This window comes from Clupea harengus, chromosome 21 (genome assembly GCF_900700415.2).
Source record: "Clupea harengus chromosome 21, Ch_v2.0.2, whole genome shotgun sequence".
Classification (NCBI taxonomy): domain Eukaryota; kingdom Metazoa; phylum Chordata; class Actinopteri; order Clupeiformes; family Clupeidae; genus Clupea; species Clupea harengus.
Genome location: NC_045172.1, coordinates 19,067,999 through 19,087,791, shown reverse-complemented (window position 1 = coordinate 19,087,791; position 19,793 = coordinate 19,067,999). Strand labels below are relative to the sequence as shown.

General features: G+C 40.7%; 1 protein-coding gene across 1 annotated transcript; it reads right to left on the bottom strand.

The window, feature by feature from the left end:
* Nucleotides 1-12,065: 12,065 nt before the first annotated feature.
* Nucleotides 12,066-13,615, bottom strand: LOC105911938 (P2Y purinoceptor 8-like). The gene is made up of 2 exons (XM_012840846.3): nt 13,228-13,615; nt 12,066-12,941 (listed from the first exon to the last, which is right to left on the bottom strand). The coding sequence occupies exons 1-2, from the start codon at nt 13,462-13,464 to the stop codon at nt 12,168-12,170; spliced, it is 1,011 nt and encodes a 336-aa protein (XP_012696300.2). The 5' UTR covers nt 13,465-13,615; the 3' UTR covers nt 12,066-12,167.
* Nucleotides 13,616-19,793: the final 6,178 nt, after the last annotated feature.

Genomic DNA, 19,793 nt, shown 5'->3' with positions numbered 1-19,793 from the left:
ATCCTAGACATCGGAACAGTCTTCCGGCGGGATTCGATGAAGTAGCATCCTTGAAACACTGCCGTCAAGGATCGGTCAAGAATCCTTCCTTGACTTTGAAAAAACCTGACAACAACCCTCCGACATACAAATATTCAGTGAGACTAAGTTTGTGTACCACTACCAACTCAGTACAATAAAATAAATGTTTGAAAGCATAATTAAGCTGTCATAGCCTCCTTTGTTTAAAGTCCTTTTGATCGGGCGTGTGCATGTTTGCATGTGTACAAGTGTACTAGTCTGTGCGTGTTCGTTGTGTGCATGTGAGTGAGCTTGAAGGCAAGTCCATATGTGTTTGTGTGTGCTAGTAGTGTGCTTACGGGGCCGAACAGTGTGTGCAAAGGATCTTTCATGTGTGGTCGCTTGAAATGTTCCAGATACAAATCTTTGGGGATAGGCGCTTTCCCTCTTTTCTGTCTGTCTTCAGTTTCACCAATTCGTTTGTCATGTACACAGGCTTGCCTACCAGGTGTATTTACAACAAGCCTCCTTGTGTCTCATCAAGCCGAATTGTAATTGTTTTGCATGTTAGCACCCCAGTTTGAAGTCGAGTGCCAAGGGATTTGGGGATTTACCAATCGCAAGGTATTTCCCTCAGTGATGTACAGAGATTAAACTTAAAACCACAGTTTCCTCAGTTGAGGCAAAAACATGACTGGCAGCTTCACCCTGATTGATTTGGTCTATGTAGACTTCTACTCTTCAGCTCTTTTAGAAAAGAAACACAGTGGGGAATAGAAATAGAATTTAATGGAATTGTGCTACAGGTGATGGCTACGCATAACGAGTTTCTCTATATCATGTAATCTCTTAGACTCTCTTAAAGACTACTAATGATACATGTGATATTACATGATATGTGTGCCGTTGCTGTAGATAATGTGAACAGGGTTTAGATATCACCTCTTTAGATGAAATCAGAGTCTTACACCAAAGTATATTGTGTTGTCATTGTCATAGGCTTAATCATATTTATCACATTACTTGAATTGCATACCTGGCACATTTGAGCACACGCTACACAGTATAAAACATTATAACATAGTTGAAATTCATCTTCATACATATAACAACTAACTTGTCTTAAAGTACGTTACAGAACCCAAGGTCAGAATCCCCTTGAGCAAGCACACAGTGACAGGGGAAAACCTACTGTTTAACGGTTTGCTTAAAGAGGAAGAAACGTAATAATGTAATCTCAAAGTGAAAAATGGAAGACCGTTAAAGGAAATTCACTTGTGATTCATCAAGAGGATCTGAAAATGAAAAAAAAAAAATAGTCATATACCGTAATTTCCGGACTATTGAGCGCACCTGAATATAAGCCTCACGCACTGAATTTTTAAAAAATAATTATTTTTAACATAAATAAGCCGCACATGTCTATAAGCCGCAGGTGCCTACCGCAACATTGAAACAAATTAACTTTACACAGGCTAAAATGAATATCAAAACTAATACAATAGTTAGTTTTGCCAGTTAGATAAGTGCACTGTTGCTTTAAGAGCGCACAGTCGCAAGAGTCAATCAGAAGCTAGAACGTTAGATTGAAGACAGACGCTAGTTTGAAACCAGTGAGCTAAAGAACTTGAAGACTGGATTTGTATTGTTGTAAACTTTTATTTTATTTTCTAAAGTGTTTTGAGTTGTGTTCTGTCTACGCTGGTAGACTGTGGTTATTTTGACATTAGTTAAGTTATTGAGAGATACTGAGAAATCGCGTGGAGCTAAGCATCCATGCGGCTGCATCCATGCTAGCATCCTAGCTCCACAAAGCCACCGTAAACACAAAGCCACCGTATACAGTCACAGGTATCATAATCCATAAATTAGCCGCATCGTTGTTTAAGCCGCGAGGTTCAAAGCGTGGGAAAAAAGTAGCGGCTTATAGTCCGGAAAATACGGTACACATTTATTTGTGGAAGTGTAACATACAGCCTTGCATCAAGATCATATGTTTGGCACTCATGACTGTGGGAGGACCAATTCTGTTTGTGTTTCTCTAACTGCTGCCCATGCTGACCTGACAACACTCACAGCTTTACGTGCAGCAGAGAATCCGCAGCAGAAGCCAAAGCAGAAGTCAAAGCCAGAATAACTGAATTAACTGACCTCTAATCTCTCACCTCAAATTGCTCTCGTTCCGCTGAGAACTGAATTAACTGACCTCTCACCTCAATAAATGCATATTTCCAGCACACGTCTGTTAGCATCAGTCAGTCATGGCTTCGTTCCTGACTAGTAGCTTGTTTGACATTTTTCAGCAAGCTCCTCGTCTATGCAGGGCCTACTCCTAACTGACTGTGAAAATTAGGCAACTTCAAGTGATTCTGCATTTCCATGGCGATGTGGACCAGTTGTGTGGGTGATATTTATAAGTCTTTATACTCAAGTGATTTTTAGGTCATGGACACTAACAAGCCCTCATTGATCTGAAATACCTTGTCTAGTATGAAATTACTCACCAAGATTTCCTAAAAGACAATTAAGTGGCATGCACCAGGATTGATGTATTAGGATTGCCCACACTTCAGGCAAGCTCAGTTGTGCTTGTCATGTGAAGAGCTCCCAGTTTTTGTAGCGTGTAGTTTTGTGAGTGTTTATACCTGTACATTTGGTTTTCATGTTTAAATGTTTAAAGGCTATACAACCTAAAAAAAGGCATTAAGTGACAATATATCAATATACCAAACGAGTGGTAAACAAAAATTATTCTACTGCTTACCCACTAATGATCACATTTTTGGTTATTTATCAACCATGTTTTGAGTTTTTTTTTTAAAGCAGTTGAATGAGGTTGATTCTCTAATGTTCTGTGGGAGATGGTTCCATTCCCAGGCTGACCTAACTGAGAAAACCGACTGTCCAAATACACTTTTTTTAAAAAAGGAATTTCACAGTCTCCTCTTGCTGCCCCTCGAGTAGCACTGGTTGTTTCTGTTCTAAACTTGACTAGGCTGCATAGTGGTGGGGGGGCCAGGTCAAACCGGATTTTGAACATTAAACAGCAGTTCTTAAATGTGATCAGGTTGTCCCAACTTAAAAGTCTGTACTTATGGAGGACTGAACAGTGATGGTGCGATTTAGGTTTTGTGTCAAGTATTTTGAGAGCCTGTTTGTAAAGAGACAAATATACTATACTTCATGGCTACACTTGGTCTATACTTTATGGCTCTTCATGGCCTCTCTCCTAGCTATATCTCTGTTCTCTTAGTATTAACTGTTGAATCTTGCCATCATGGCCACTGCTTGTTTTGTGGTGCCCCACCCCCACCTCCCAACATTAAACATTATCATAATAGTTTAATGCAGTAAAAATTAATATGTTCATTTTTGCAATTCATTTTAAATCTTCTAATTTGTGACGGAGCGAAATATGCACCGTCACTATAAATAGCACACGGAAAGACGGAAGATTTGTTACGGTTAATTAATAAGTGTGCAGCGAACGTTAGAGGGAGTGCTTGGTGGACTATGAGCCTGTGAGAATGAGCACGCATGGGACAAAAAGGAAAGTGCAATTAAATCGCGGAGCTCACCTGCAGTCTAACCGGCAACTAACCGAAGCAGAGCGCATATGGAAACATCTTCCTTATTCACGCAGAAGCGGGAAATAATGGACGGTTCCACTTGAGACGGGGGTTTTCGTCCGTATGGAAAAAGGACATTGTAACTGGCTGTCAGAAGCCAAAGTAATATGTTTGTGCATATGATGATGCTCAATGTAAAGTATTGTATGCATGATACATGGTTAAGAGTAAAAAGATATGTCTGTTTAGATAATTGATTAAAGTATAATGGTTAACTCCTGGGAGGAGGGGTTAGGGTGAATATAACCTGCATCCAGGTAATGGCAGGCAGTCTAGCTTTGTCCTCTGAGGTGAGAGGATGACTGTCCTAATCAATTAAGCTATTTATTGCAAGTCAGTAGAACTACTATTTTTATTTGTTTGTGTTGGGAAAGTTAGTTCTGTTAAATGTAAAGTGCGTCTTGTCTGTTCACCTGCCGGCAGCATAAATAAATCTGCACCTTTTTGGCTTACTTGAACGCTTTCTACTGGTTACTGCCTCTGCCGCTCAACACTCTACTTCACATAATTCAAACAGACATATAGTTAATATGCCTTTCAAGCTGGCAGTGAATTTTGAGCATGTAGCTTTTGTCTCGAGGTCTTGTCAGTTCACACACTATGACATTTGGGCTTTCACACCCTACCACACAAAATGGGTTAAACAACTTCCTGTGTAAGCCATGATCATTTATAAACTAGGCCACTGCAATGCATTGAGTAGCAACACTGTTGCAGATGATTTCGAATGCAGCAGTGTCTTTGGTCAGCCAGAGGACACAAGTGCCTCCTCTGCAGGTCACCCTTCACTGGCTCCCTGTTGCTCCTACAACTACATTGAAATCTCTCACTCACGCCTTGTAGGCCTTCTCTCAGCAGCATGAAGTCGCAGTGAAGACCTCTGGGCTCTAGCCCTCTGGGCTCTTCCCTGACAACCTGATTTAACGCAGATCACCACTCCATTTCGAAAAAAACTGTCAAACTGAAATTTTCTTTATTGTAGTTACTCTGCTTATTTTACTATTGTTCTAAGTAACTGTGTCTCAATAATTAACTTCAGCAACCATTTGATAAATTGGACAAATATTTGACATATGAGGCTTATAACTCTCTGCACTCACCACCACTGACCCACACACACACACACACACACACACACACACACACACACACACACACACACGCACACACACACAGCATTCATTCACCATGGATATGAAAAATTTCTCCACACTAAAATAATTACACCATGTCTCTATTGATTGCTAAATGCTGTGAGTTGAAAAGTGTTTTCTATCTGTTGTACACACACACACACACACACACACACACACACACACACACACACACACACACACACACACACACACACACACACAGCATTCATTCACCATGGATATGACACACACACACACACACACACAGGGGTGCAGCACTGATGATTTCTGGCATGCTAGTGAGCCCGCCACAGGGCAACCATGGCAACCATAGATAGTATAGCGGCCATATGCCATGGTTGAATTGGTCTGTGCTTTGGTGCTTTTATTTTGGTATCTGGTGGGTGTGTATGCAAGTCACGTGGGTATTGGCATAGGAATTGGTGAATGAATATATGCACCTGGGCACCTGTGGTAGTATGGCGAGGGGGTGAGTAGGGAGAGCAGTTTTTGTTGAACGCTCAATATGCTGAGTATTGGAACTTTGGATTTTATGGACTATTGGAACTTTGGATTTTATGGACTAACTAAAACGCTTATTGGATGAATTGCATGTATATTTATTATCGCCACCTTGCACAGAAGCACTTGCACTTTTCTATCTGCTGTCCTGTTCAAGAAAGATGTTTATCTGCCTATAAAAATAAACAGAAGAAATCGTAACCTCCAGAGCGGACATTGAAATTGTTGGTCTCGCGTCACTCAAGTGAATCTCCCTTACTTAGCCTCTCGGCGATATTCAGTTGTCGCCGCAATAGATAGGGTTAGTCCCGCCCCCAGCAGCTATTGGTGTCTCTCCACAGGAGGCCAGCTCTGATCCTCACCATGACGCAGCAGAAGAACCGGCGCAGAACCAGAAGTGACACAGCGAGAGAGTCAGTGAGGAGTTCCCTCCCTCACTCCCTCACCTCCCTCCCTCACCCACTCACCTCACCTCACCTGACCGCACTCTTTTCACACAGGGCCAGGAAACACCACACCACCGCTTCCCAGGCAGTTAGCTTTCTGGCACTGATCTAGCTCAGGTCTAGCCCAGATGTCACACCTATCTAGCCCAAGTCCAGCCCAGATCTCACACTGATCTAGCTCAGGTCTAGCCCAGATCTCACACTGATCTAGCTCAGGTCTCGCCCAGATCTCACACTGATCTAGTCCAGACTCATTTCCGAGTCAGCTGATGCCTGGCTTATGAGCTGCACCTGTGTGACACCCTGAGTTATGAAAGCAGCTCACCACAGAAATAATCGTTTATTCGTGAAGAAGGAAAAAGAATCGAAAGGATAGTAAAACTGACTACACTGTTAGTAAGTGTTGCTGCAGCTCAGACTCTCTTTCACATGCAGGTAATGGTTGACAAGAGTAACTTTCACTCTCTTTAAGGAAATTATATATAGAAATTAATAAGAACATGAAGAACATATTGTTAGAGGATGCATATGTTTCATTACATATTTTTCAAACAAGAGGAAAAATTACACGTATGATCATTGAGTTAACAAACATATTAGAAAACATATTTCCTTATTATTCAAATAGCTATTAGAAAATCAAAAAACTCAAAAGATACCACATACTTTTCTTATAGCATTAAATATTTAGACACTAAAACACATCTGGCAATATATTGTTCAACACAAATCTCCCATCCCAGTACTATGGTGAATGAATGGCAAATATGGATTAGACAGATAATATTCTGTTTATTTGCTCCTGTATATATTCCTCTAGATTAAATTCCTGTCATTCTGGTGATCCACCACTGGGGGCGCAAGTCTTTTCAAACACAGTTCCCTATTCAGGTGATCCATTGGTCGAAGGAGTTGATGGGCATGAAACTGGACCAATCATGGATCTGCATTAGCCTGGGCCAGGGTGCTCCAGGCTGGGTGCCCAACTTCCCTCAGATCCAGAGAGGAATGGAGAACAAGTGATGGGGTCCCAAGTGTTCAGCCGTGAAGGTGCAGGGCGCTGAACACAGGCGCTGAACACAGGCGCTGAACACAGGCGCTACACAGGCGCTGGACACAGGCGCTGGATAAAGGCGCTGGACACAGGCGCTGGATAAAGGCGCTGGACACAGGCGCTGGACACAGGCGCTGGACACAGGCGCTGGACACAGGCGCTGGATAAAGGCGCTGGACACAGACGCTGTGCTGTCGTAACAGACACACTGGCGCTGGCATGCGAACCGCTGCCAGGTGCCACCCGCAGTGTCAGTGCCAGTTCTGCCAGGCAGAAGGGCTCTGACATGCAGCATTAGGAGACAGGCCGAACCAGAGGAGGTTGGGATGCAGACAGCCAGACATCATGGCCAAGCCAGTCATTCAGATGGACAGCTGGAGAAGGAAAGAGAGCGTGAGAGAGAGAGAGAGAGAGAGAAAGAGAAAGAGAAAGAGAAAGAGAAAGAGAGAAATAGGGAGAGGGAGAGAGAGAGCGAAAGCTGGAGAGATGCAGCAGTGGCTGCTGGACTGGTCAGGACACATTCCTTAATTCAGAGCTCCTCTTCACCCTTCCATAGCTTTTATAGAGTAGGAAGAGAGAGATAGAAAGATAGACAGAAGGAGAGAAGGAGAGAGAGTAGGGGGGAGTTATCAAACAATTCTTACAACAGATAGAAAACACTTTTCAACTCACAGCATTTAGCAATCAATAGAGACATGGTGTAATTATTTTAGTGTGGAGACATTTTTCATATCCATGGTGAATGAATGCTGTGTGTGTGTGTGTGTGTGTGTGTGTGTGTGTGTGTGTGTGTGTGTGTGTGTGTGTGTGTGTGTGTGTGTGTGTGTGTGTGTGTGTGTGTGTGTGTGTGTGTGTGTGTGTGTGTGTGTGTGTGTGTGTGTGTGTGTATCTTTCTATTCCTGAGGCAGGTGTGCATGTGTGTATGCACCTCCGGGAGCCTAAATGAGCATTTCTCAAGGAGCGCTTGGCGCGTCTTCTCATCAAAGACTCATCATCATCATCATCATCTCCCCATGTGCTCCCAAGTCAACATTTATTTATTATTTTATTTATTTATTGTCTGATTGTAATTCTCTCCATTTCCATTCATTTGGCAGTGTGCCCATTGCCCATAAATACATATGTATATTTCCAGGTTTTACAAATGTTCAAATAAATATACTGTTGCTTAAGGGAAAAATAAAAGTTCAATGAAATGAGTTATGTATTGTAGCTTGTTTCTGGGTCTCTGGAATGAGGACTGCACTGGCTTATTTACACCAGCAGATGTCACTGTTTGGTTCTGTCTGATGTTTCAAGAAATCTAACTTTCATTCAAAATTTTAACTTCCTTTTCAAATGCCATACAAGAACATTAGCCCTACAATATTTGTTTCCATTTGTTCTGATCTAAACAAACATTCAGTTTAGTACCAGTTTTCCATGTGGCTAAAATTATAAGTAAAATAAAATAAAAATAAAAAAAAGTACCATGGTTTCATTGAGAATACGTGTGGTTGTGTGTGTTTTATGTACTTGTGAAACATATCCATAGAGAGCAAATTAAAGCACTAATGTTATATCTACATTTGCCTGCAATGACTTGGCTGTTTGTGTGTGTGTGTGTGTGTGTGTGTGTGTGTGTGTGTGTCTCTCACCATTTTGAGTATGCACCCAGATGTGGGTACGTGTACAATCATCTCTCACCGGTTTGTAGAAAAATGTAAAACTGGGTGATACTGTTTGTTAGGAATGATTATGAAGGATTCTGCCTGAGAATGTATTCATGAATTCTGACTGACTATAGTGTTAATACCATGACAGTATACCAATACATCATCATACTTAGCAGTTTTGCAGTATACCAAATGCTGCAAAAGACTTTTACGCTCATTCAAATCCTTGTTTGTTCTTCTCTGCCAGAAACGATAAAGATGGAAACCCCCTGCTGAATACACACAGATAGACAGAGCAGCGAGAGTCACACGTGTGAACGGTGCTAATAGTTCACTCAGTGGTGTATAACCATATTGGTTGATATCGTAATAACCACACATGCAGACTCAAGGGCCCAGTGAAGGAGATTTCTAATGGCATCTATCTGGAGTAGCTGGTGAGATGATATCCTCCAAGGACCCTCTCCCATTCATCAGTAGAGGAAACAGATCAATGGGGATCACACACACACACACACACACACACACACACACACAGGTCAGTACACACACACATACTCATGCAACGACACACACATACAAACACACTTAAGCACATGCACACACACAAACACTCACAGTCCTGCGATGCCCAAAGGGCACTGTGTGTGTAAGGATCCATTAACACTGATGAATTAAATATCTTCACTAAGGTGAGCCAACACCTCTGGGCTTTCTAGAGAAGACCTGCCACTGACATGGTACTGCTGCTGTGCCATAAGGCCATCTAAGAGGGGGGGAGGAGAGAAAAAGGAAGAAAAAAGAGGAGAAAATAAAAAAGGGAATGAAAGAAGAAAATGTGGCTGTTGATATCTATTTGATAAATGCATTTCTAACTGCCTAAACACACAGGAAACTTCTGATTTTTTTTATTATTTGGACACACCGCAGACGGGATACGAAACCACAACTGTGGAAATTCAAAGTTTCGTTTAATTCGCATCCGCTCCGCGGATATTTACATCAAATTAAGAGTCAAATTAAGAGTTCCAAAAGTGCATTTCCCCTAACTTACATAACACATAACATTTGTATAATTGACACAATAGGATATCAGCAACATAAAATAATACAAATAACAATGGATGAGAACACATAACTCAACACCCCCACTATATATATACGTATATAAATATGTCTCATACACATATATTCGTGTTCTTTATGTGTAATAATTATTTAATTCTTCTCCCACATACCTGTTCTTGAAGGACCAGAATGTCCACTGCCAAGGGATCATCGCATGCAGATCTTTCCATTTCTTTTCATCAGTTTCAGTGTTTTAATCATTTGTATTGACTTGTTAATAACATGCAATGTTACTTTTATTAATGTTGTCATTGGCATCATCCCCGTATATTATTTTCAACATTATCATTATTATCATTACTATTATTATTGTTATCGGTTTGCTGTTTTAACACACATTGTCATTAAAAACACCCACTTGTACATTTGTACAGTTATTGGCAAAAGGCAGTCTGCATATTCATACGTATTCCCTCTATTATGTCCTCAGTTTAGAGCTGTGGGCAAACTCACCTTCAGCATATACATAGGGGATACTGTAAAAGGATCTAGTCCCTGGGCTATGCCATGTCAATCAGGAACACAGCAGGAACAAGTGTTCACTTTCTGTGAGGGAAACAAAAATAAGCCAAAAATGTGTACCAGCACATGGATAGTGATCTGGTCAAATCTTGTTTCTCTGTTAAGATAACCATGAAATGAATCTCTGTGATCAACTGGATTTATTCCAGACATACAGACAAACACATATACAAGCCATATACAGTATAGTACATTTGAAGACAAACCTTCAAGACTAACCTGACAGAGAATCATCCCAAACACATTCAGATTCAGTTGAGTTAGGGGTAGGGGGTACCAAGTTTGCATCTGTTTTTGGAAAAACCCTTAGTAAATCCACTGATACGTGTTCAGGCAAGGGTCTTGAGACAATTTTTGTTTGGGCGCTATATAATTAAAATGGAATTTTATTTTATTTTTTTCTTGCACTGAAAAATGTTTATGGGCACTACTAAACTTGAATAATGAATTAGGTTTAGTGACTGTAATAAACTGTGTGTACCGTATTGTTTCTACAGAGTCAGATATCTCCTGTCCACATATAGTGCATGTATAAAGGAAGGTGTGCTATAAAAAAACAAATAAGCTTAATATTCTGTGTAAAAATAAAATCCAGAAAGAGTTGTAGCTCAAACTGCTAGGTCTTAAGACTGCTGACACCATGTACTAACCACTAGTCAGTACCACCAGGGGGAGCTCCAGGGAATGGTTACTTAAAGGTTAGACCGGCCATGTTTACGGGCAGGTTTGCTATGAGATCGTTAAATGTAGCCCATCACTGTTTCTATTCTTAATCCTTTTTCTAATTTCCTGTACTGTAGTTATTCTGTAACCGTTATATGATAAACTCAAATGTACCAGAACTGGCCACTTCTAATATTAGTGCCATTGTTATGTAGCTCTTCAACAGATGAGTCTAGATCTATTCCTGTTCCTGAAACATTGAAATTAACAATGGAAAATGATACGTATATAATTTAAGAAATTATAAAATTAGATTACATTTTACAAACAAAAACAACAAACAGAGAAGACAAATGTAAACAAACATCACACACCATACAGAAAAAAGAGAGCACACCCTCCCACCACAACCCCCCTCCCTTCCCTAACCATTATCCACCCATTTCGTTGCCTCAGTACTTGTACTCTGTGCAATGACAATAAAGTTGAATCTAATCTAATCTAATCTAAATCCCCCCCAAAGGTCGCCACATTTTCTGAAAGTCCCTCAGCTTGTCTTTCAGAATACATTTAATTTATCTGTCAAGTCAGTCAGCCAGTGTTTGAAGGAGGGCACCTCTTTCTTTTTCCAGAGAAGTAAGATCAGTTTGTTTGCAGTAATAACACCATATGCCAGAAGACACTCTTGTGCTACATTTAGTTTCCTTAGCTCTTCAGATATTTCCAAAACTATTAAAATAGGGTCTGGCTCTATCTGAACCTCCAAGATCACAGACAAAAACTGAAATATTTCAGTTTGGGGCTGATGGAGATAATTTGCAAACACTGTTAATTACTTAAGAATGTATGAATCATGTGCTTATGAAATGGCTTTTCTGCGTGTGTGTAACTTAGATTATTAGGTGCCACTTAGTCTGCATATGTACAAGAGCATGTTTAGACCAGAAGTGATAAGAAGGGTCGAACTGTGCTTCTTCCGACCTTGCAAAACTTCCATCCTTGCCTCGGACATCAGAAATCCACCACGTGGTTATCCGTGCTGAACGCTCAACTTCTGTCTATATAAACCTTGTGCGATGTGTTTATCATTGCTTCACTTTCAGCCTTGTGCTGGGAGTGAGCCCGATTGCAATTGTTGTTTGTCTAATAAATATACTTATATGCAGCTCCGGAGTCCTGAGGTAACTAGGGTGAATTTTCACCTATCAGGGGCAAAGAGCATAACTATGTGATAAGGTAGCCTCCTTGGACTCACATTTATCACACAGAGGTGAGACTTCAGGAAACATTTTGTATAATTTTGACTTGGAAAATTGTAGCCTGTGCAGGATTTTAAATTGTTTTAAACCATGAGGACATCATCTTTTAACAGCGACCCGTGTTCTGGACCTGGGTGTGGCGAGAGTCTGGAATCACAGCTTGCTGCTGTTGCATGTTGGGGCCTGGGCGAAGCTGACCACCTCGGAAGGAGTGTACAGCGTGTCCCTCTTGCATTGGCTCAGAGCCTTCTGGAAGGTCTTGCGGAACTCCTGTGAGGCCAGGTAGTAGACGAAGGGGTCCACGGAGCAGATGAGGCTGTTGATGCCGAGAGTGAGCTTGTAGTAGGGGTAGAGGCTGAGATCTCTCGTGCGGTAGGCCAGGTGCAGGAACTGGAGCACCACGTTGGGCAGGCAGCACAGGATGAAACACACCGCCGCCGTGGCACACATGACCATCGCGTAGCGTCGCGATTGGCCCTCGTTGCATGTCGGCGGCGAGCGGCGGAGCTCTAGCGTCACAGCCACGTAGCACGCCACGAGGATGACCAGTGGTGTGACGTAGAAGAGCAGGGCAACGGCACCGAAGTGGAAGTAGATGAGCGGGAGCCTTCCGAAGGTCCCGCGTGGGATCACATCCCAGCAGGTGGTCAGGTTGAGCTCCTCCACGCGCAGTGTCAGGTCATGCCGCATCATGGGCGTCTGCACGGCCAACGCCAGGCCCCAGATCAGCAGGCACACCAGGCCGGTGCGCCATGGCGTGCACCAGTGTCTGGCCTTCATGGGGTGCACCACGCCGATGTAGCGCTCCACGGCGATGGCGCAGGTGATGAGGATGGAGCATTGCATACTGCAGTAGAAGGTCACCGTGGTGATGCCACACGCCACTGCGCCAAAGCGCCAGTCATTGCCCGAGAAATGGTAGGACACCTGTGAAAGACATTTTTTAAGATGAAAGATGCCAATATAGACATTTTTAAGAAAGAAACACATGGGCATGTTGATCCAAGAGGTTTCTATGTTTTAGAGGACGTTTTAATCATCTAGTTTCCCAAATAACAGTGGTCTCAGGAAAGAATCAGGTCCAGATTTGTTGTGGATTTCCTGCACCTGTGCAAGATCAGGTCCAAACCCATTTCTGAAATAGCTTATTTTTGAAATGGTACTTGGACTTGGTTATACTATCATGTCAGAGCTCAAAATGACACATCAGTACCTGGAGCGGCAAAGACACACTGTACAGGAGGTCGGCCAGTGAGAGGTTGATGGCGAAGATGATGGTGGAGGTTTTCCGCTTGATGCAAGTGCAGAGCAGGATGAAGCAGAGGAGATTACACGGGGTGCTGACCACGAACCCCAGCAGGTATATCACAGGAAGAACCACAGTGGTCAGTGGATTGACCAGATCGTTCAGAGTGGCGTTGCCCACGCCATGGGCCACAGATATGTTCATCCTGATATGTTTCACCGTGACCAGATGGTGCGTGACGGTAAGAAGTGCAGATCAATTCTGGTTAAGAAAAATGACAAAACATGAAATGATCACAATACATGGGCAGATCAATGGAACCTCTGGGCCTCTTCATCTCACACTTTCACCGCTATGGCTGAGCAATACATGACTGAGGATACCCTTCTCTGACCATGTGACCTCTTCTTCCTGGTTGTGCTGCTTTGCGCTGTACAACATGAGAAAAATGTGGCACCTCCTGACTCACCCAAATCTTGGTACAGATTATTTACATTTAGTCATTTAGCAGACGCTTTTGTCCAAAGCGATGAACAAGGGAGAGAACAGTCAAGCTAAGAGCAATAAAAAACTTGTTGTAACAATAAATACTACTTTACATAAGAAAATAGAAAAACGACATAGAAAGAAAAATAAGTGCAGGAATGTAACTGCTGAAGTGCAAGTTAAGCACTAGTTAAGATTATAGTTATCTCCTGCCTTCCCTAACGACTCTTTATTTATTCTTACTCTCAACATGTCTCTAACATACAGTAGCTTGATTATTGTTTCTCAATTGTAAGTTGCTTTGGATAAAAGTCTTGGTTTAAAAAGAAAAAGTCCTTTAGTCTTTCTGTGTAAAGCATACAAACATGATAGATTCGTACAACATTCTACTGATTGGTTCTGTGTTCAGAACAGACTGCAGTCGAGAATTGATGACTGCCTGAGAAATGGTTACCATTTCTGTTGTACGAATGATCTCATTAACGTCAAACCAGTGAAAGTTTTGACACAATGTGTCTCATGTGCTAGATGGCTTTAACCACTTTGTGGTTATCTTGGGGAAATTAATTTACATGTGATTGTCTATATATCTCTACCAGGGTACAGTTTTGTTCTCTTGAGAGAAATTCACGTGTAATTTCTCAAATGAGGAAGTGAGGACAAGAGTGTGAAACAAACATGCGCTGTAACATATGTGAGAACAACATGGCAAGACACAATATGAAGCAACTACATTTTCTTTTACTTCTATTAAAAAATGATTTTATCCCTATTTTAGCTTGTGACAAAAGTACCTTATTGCTTTGTCTGATACAATGAAAGTGTTCTTTCAAGTTCACAACTAAAGACAAATACATACGTACATTTCCAAAAATACATTTGCACCTCAGATTTTGCCACACCCCGTCACAGTCATAGTAAGGCAGCATAGACACACACTGTGTATTTTGAGGTGGCTTTTCAAGCATAACTGTATTATTAAGTAATGCTTCACATATCAGTGACAGAACAACATCTGATTGACAGTACACTGATACTTTGTATTGACATGACATTTGGATTAAGGTTAGACATAGGGTTATGGTGATTTTGCCAGGTACCAAGGCAGTGTGTTATAAACAGTTGCCTTCTCCTCTGTCATGTATATAACATGCAAAAACATAGTCAACTGTCAGTGCTGCTAACACAAAATTCTGTTTATGAATCAGTTCATGACTTTCAACTTTAAGAAACTTTGAAAATCGTTAATGAGTATATGAGCGGTTCAGTATCTGCTATCCAGAAAAGAAAAAAATGCATCCCTACCATTTCATGATTACAGTGATAAAAGGTCACACTTCATTTGGATTGTCCCCTACAGACTATCTTCAGATGCTCAGATTACAAACACACTATCCATTGAATGTCTGTTGACTACAGTTAGGGTTAGCTGTTGGGTCTGCTTAATGTGATGTTCAGTGAACAAGAAAAAAAGACTAAACTTGAATTTCAACAAACCATCTGTGAAGTCTGTAGGTGAACTATCCACATAAAGTGTTACCGAAAAAGATACTTTCCACGTTTTCCAGCATGAACCCGTTTTCCACCAAATGCACAATAACACGTCCTTCCAATCAGACATTTTCCAAAGAATGAAAGCAAGGTTTCAATGCAACGTCACCACTAAACCTCAGCAGAGACTAGCACGGGAGAGAGTAGAGTTCTGCTTACGACAACTACACCCACTGGCAGTTTCTATGGTGACGTGAGAAATGGAGTCATCAGTTAGACCACAAACTCAAGGCCCGCGGGCCAGTTCCGGCCCGCCGGCTCCTCTGAAAGTTGCAAAAAGTTCCATTGATTTGAATGGGCCACGGTGTCATTTTATTTGGCCTGCCATATAATATTTAATGTCTATCAGAGTTGGCCTGCCGCGGCCGCCGGTATGTCGCACTGACCACTAATACTGCAAGTCCCACAATGCACTGCCACCGCAGAGAGATGTTTACCGATGTAAAGGGCAAACCTGTATGTCTTGTGTGAGGAGCCGACGTGGCTGTAATGAAAGAATAAAATTTAAGACGGCACTATGAAACGAAACACCAAGACAAGTACAAACATCTGGACATGAAACACAAGCTCCAGAAGGTAGATGAGTTGAAAAGAAGGCTGGTGTCACAGCAGACGGTGTTCGTAAAAGCCAAATCACAAAGTGAGGCTGCTGTGAAGGCAAGCTTTATTGTAGTAGCGGAGATCGCTAAAGCAGCCCGACCCTTTACCGAGGGAGAATTTGTCCAGTATCTCAAAATATTAGAATAAAGAATTTAAAATACAGAAATGTCGACCTGAGAAGAGCTCTAATCAGCTAGTTAACTCAAAACACAAAAAAGTATGTTCATTTATGCACTCAATACTTGGTTGGGGCTCCTTTTGCACAAATGACTGCCTTTTTTGTTTTAATCATCAAGATTAAAACAAAAAGGCTTGAAACATGCCACTTTATGTATAATTATTCTAGAATATATGAAGGTGTCACTTTATGAATTAAATTACAGAACAAAAATTTTCCAGAATATTCAAAAATGTTGAGATGTGCCCATATGACAGAAGGAATCTCCATATACAGTAGGTGGTGGTTGTTTACATTGTTTACATAGAGGAGACTTTTGATTTTAGGTTAATTTACAATTTCAATTAATTTAGATACATAAAGCAATTAGATTAAACTGACAACAATAATATCACTGACATGTTCACTTTTCATAAACGCCATGCCCAAAGAATAAATAAATGTTCCAGTCATTCATTCATTTATTTCAGTAATTTACATTATCTCTACTGTATCTCTCACACTCACACACACACACACCACAAACACACGTGCACACAGACCACAGGCAACATGTGTTCTTACAGTCAGACTAATATAACCTGCAAATGCATCTGTATGACTCATACCTGCATTTGAGGTCCTGGAACCCCCCGACCCCCACCCAGCCACTTCCCCTGTGGAGAAAGCTAACGGTCTGTATGCTGGTTTTGTAATACGTGCTGCTGGTTTTGTTGTACGTGCTGCCTGACACAGGGGCCTGCGTTTTTGGGTGTTGCGTACGTGATGTAACAAAAAAAACTGAGAGATGTGAGACTAAACAGTCGCAATCGGAAGACGGCGCAGATGCAGAAAGCCGTTGTAGCACCTATGTTGTATTGACCAGTAGAAAAGCTACACTATCGAAGAAACTAGATTCTAGAGTTGAAATTACAATTATAACAAAAAGTTTGCAAACCGTAAAAACTTTATTTTGTACAGTTTCCTTTATATGTTAATGTAGAAATTTGAATATGTTGCGGTGAATGAATGAATGAATGAGTGTGTGTAAATTAATATTTAAAGAAAAGAAAATAACCAAACTTGTAAATATGCACCGAAATGTACATTCAATTTGAAAAAAAGCAGCAAAAATAAATGAATCACTGCAGTGAATAAGTATACACTATAAGAAACAGTGCAACAATTCAGTATGCTCAATAAGAAGCAATGCAGCAAATCAGTATGAGAACCAGTGTGGAAAATCAGTCACTAAACAGTCCTTGTGTTTGTGTATGCAAAAGGATTCTTTTCCCAGTGTGAAAAAGATTGAACTTATCTACGCGCAAAGATGCACTGTTCGGGTTCAAACTGTAGTCAAAGAAACCTTATGGCAGCTGGCCAGGCTGCCACAGGTTAGATGCTCCATGCGCGCGAGGTAAAAATCTCCGTGGGAAGGCTCGCCATCTGGTCTGGCTTCTTCAATCCCAACAAAAAAAACAATCTACACAACAGTGTAATAGATCAAGGTTAATATTCTGCACACGAAATCTACTTAAAGCTTTACTCTAATATCTTAAATCTACAGGTAGAAAACCGAAACTGCCCTAAAAGGTGGCTACCTAAAGGCTGCGGCTTGTAAATTATACCCAAATGCAATTAGCCTGCGTGGCCAAAAAAACTTGTATGGACAGCATACACATATAACTCGATAATAAACACATGTTTAAAAATGTTGTGTAAAATGCACATGAAATACATATTACTGTTGAATTTCTGTCGAAGTGACATGTTTTACCTTGTCTAACCAAATGTTATGAGCAGCGATTGTGATTGTGTATGTGACCTTGCCACCGATCTACAACAACAGCTGATGGGAACGGGACAAGATTTAATCGCATACTCCCTTGCTGTGGATGAGAGCATCAAAACATCTGATCAGATACTCATCATTCACTCGCCAGTCAACAGCCTAGTCGGGTACTGACGATACGGGAACCGATGGTTAAATGACTGCCTGGCTGGCCAGTCTCTCCAACAGGTCTTCCACAACTTGATATTATACACAGACCTTCCTATGTATGCTCTGTATATTGTATTAAAAAATGGTCCCTATGTGATGAATGGTCTGGAAGATATTAAAGCTTGAAAATGGATGAAAACCAATTTTGTGCAATTTTTGGCATGCTATAGCAAGGCAAGCATTTTGTGCAGTTTAAGCTCTGTGTCATAAACTTAGTGCATTTTGTTAGCATTTGAATATGCGTCCATAGGCCATTGAATGCTGCGCATGTACAAATATCCCACATTTTCAAAACATAATTTTGAGAAAATGAGGCAGAACACCATCACACATTTTTTATATGTTAAGAAAAATGATCTAGTCTTTCCAAAACAGTTAGTTTCATGTTGGTAAATGCTGTAATTTTTTTGCTATAGCATGCCAAAAATTGCACAAACTTGGTTTTCATCCATTTTCAAGCTTTAATATCTTCCAGACCATTCATCACATAGGGACAGTTTTGTAATACAATATACAGAGCATACATAGGACGGTATGTTAATAATATCAAGTCTCTAGCGTTAACATTGAGCTTTCCAAAGGCCTTCAAAGATGCTGCCACAGAACGTAGAGTAAAATTGTCAAGCAAATTCAAGCACCCCGAATACTATGATATAGCCATGGATGGCCACATTCTTTAAGTAATGGTATAAGATTTTAAGCCTAGAAAGTTTGAAGGAGATAGCTTAAATCATTTTCTAGTTATAGCAATTTGAAAATGACTCGCTGCTAAAAAAGCGTCTGAAAATGCACATATCTTAGTTGATAAAAAAAATTGTGACAAAACTATTGGGAGTAGAGAGCTAATATTTGGGACTATACCTATTAAGAAGTGTATGAACAACCTTGAATTTTTACAGCCAAATCTGAGATGGTCGAGTGGGGAGATTTTCTTAAATTGGTACGTTTGGCGTGGAATGACTATTGTAATAGTTTAGTGCAGTCAAAATGAATATGTTCATTTTTGCAATTAATTAAAAATCTTCTTATTCAAACAGACATATAGTAAATATGCCTTTCAAGCTGGCAGTGAATTTTGATGGCCTTGGAATTTTTTTGCGAAATCCTTAGTTCACAGGAGAGAATCTGTGTTCAAAGTTAAAAAGATGCTGTCAAACAATAGTATTTCAATTTAAATATACTTCCTTTGTGTTTATTCTACATTAATTCTGTCATTTTTACATTAAAATGTCCATTATTACAAACTTCAGTATGAAGAAGCAAAAGAGCTATCAATAACAGCAAATTGTGTTTGTGTTTTTAAATCAGTTGGCAGCAGTATGATAATTATAAAATGTCTTAATAATAATGTGAAGCTCTTTGCATAATTTAAACTTTCAAACTTACTTTTGAAAACAGAGCTCCTGGTATTCCTAGCCAATCTGTCTATCCCACACAATATTAATATCCAACTTGATTCATCTTCAATGAGCCCAACTTAAACTGCATGAAACTTGAGTGCTATGATTGATGGCCAACTTCATTTCTCTGAGCATGTAGCTTCTGTCTCAAGGTCTTGTCAGTTCACACACTATAACAGTTGGGCTTTCACACCCTACCACACAAAATGGGTTAAACAACTTCCTGTGTAAGCCATGATCATTTATAAACTAGGCCACTGCAATGCATTGAGTAGCAACACTTTTGCAGATGATTCAGAATGCAGCGGTGTCTTTGGTCAGCCAAAGAGGACACAAG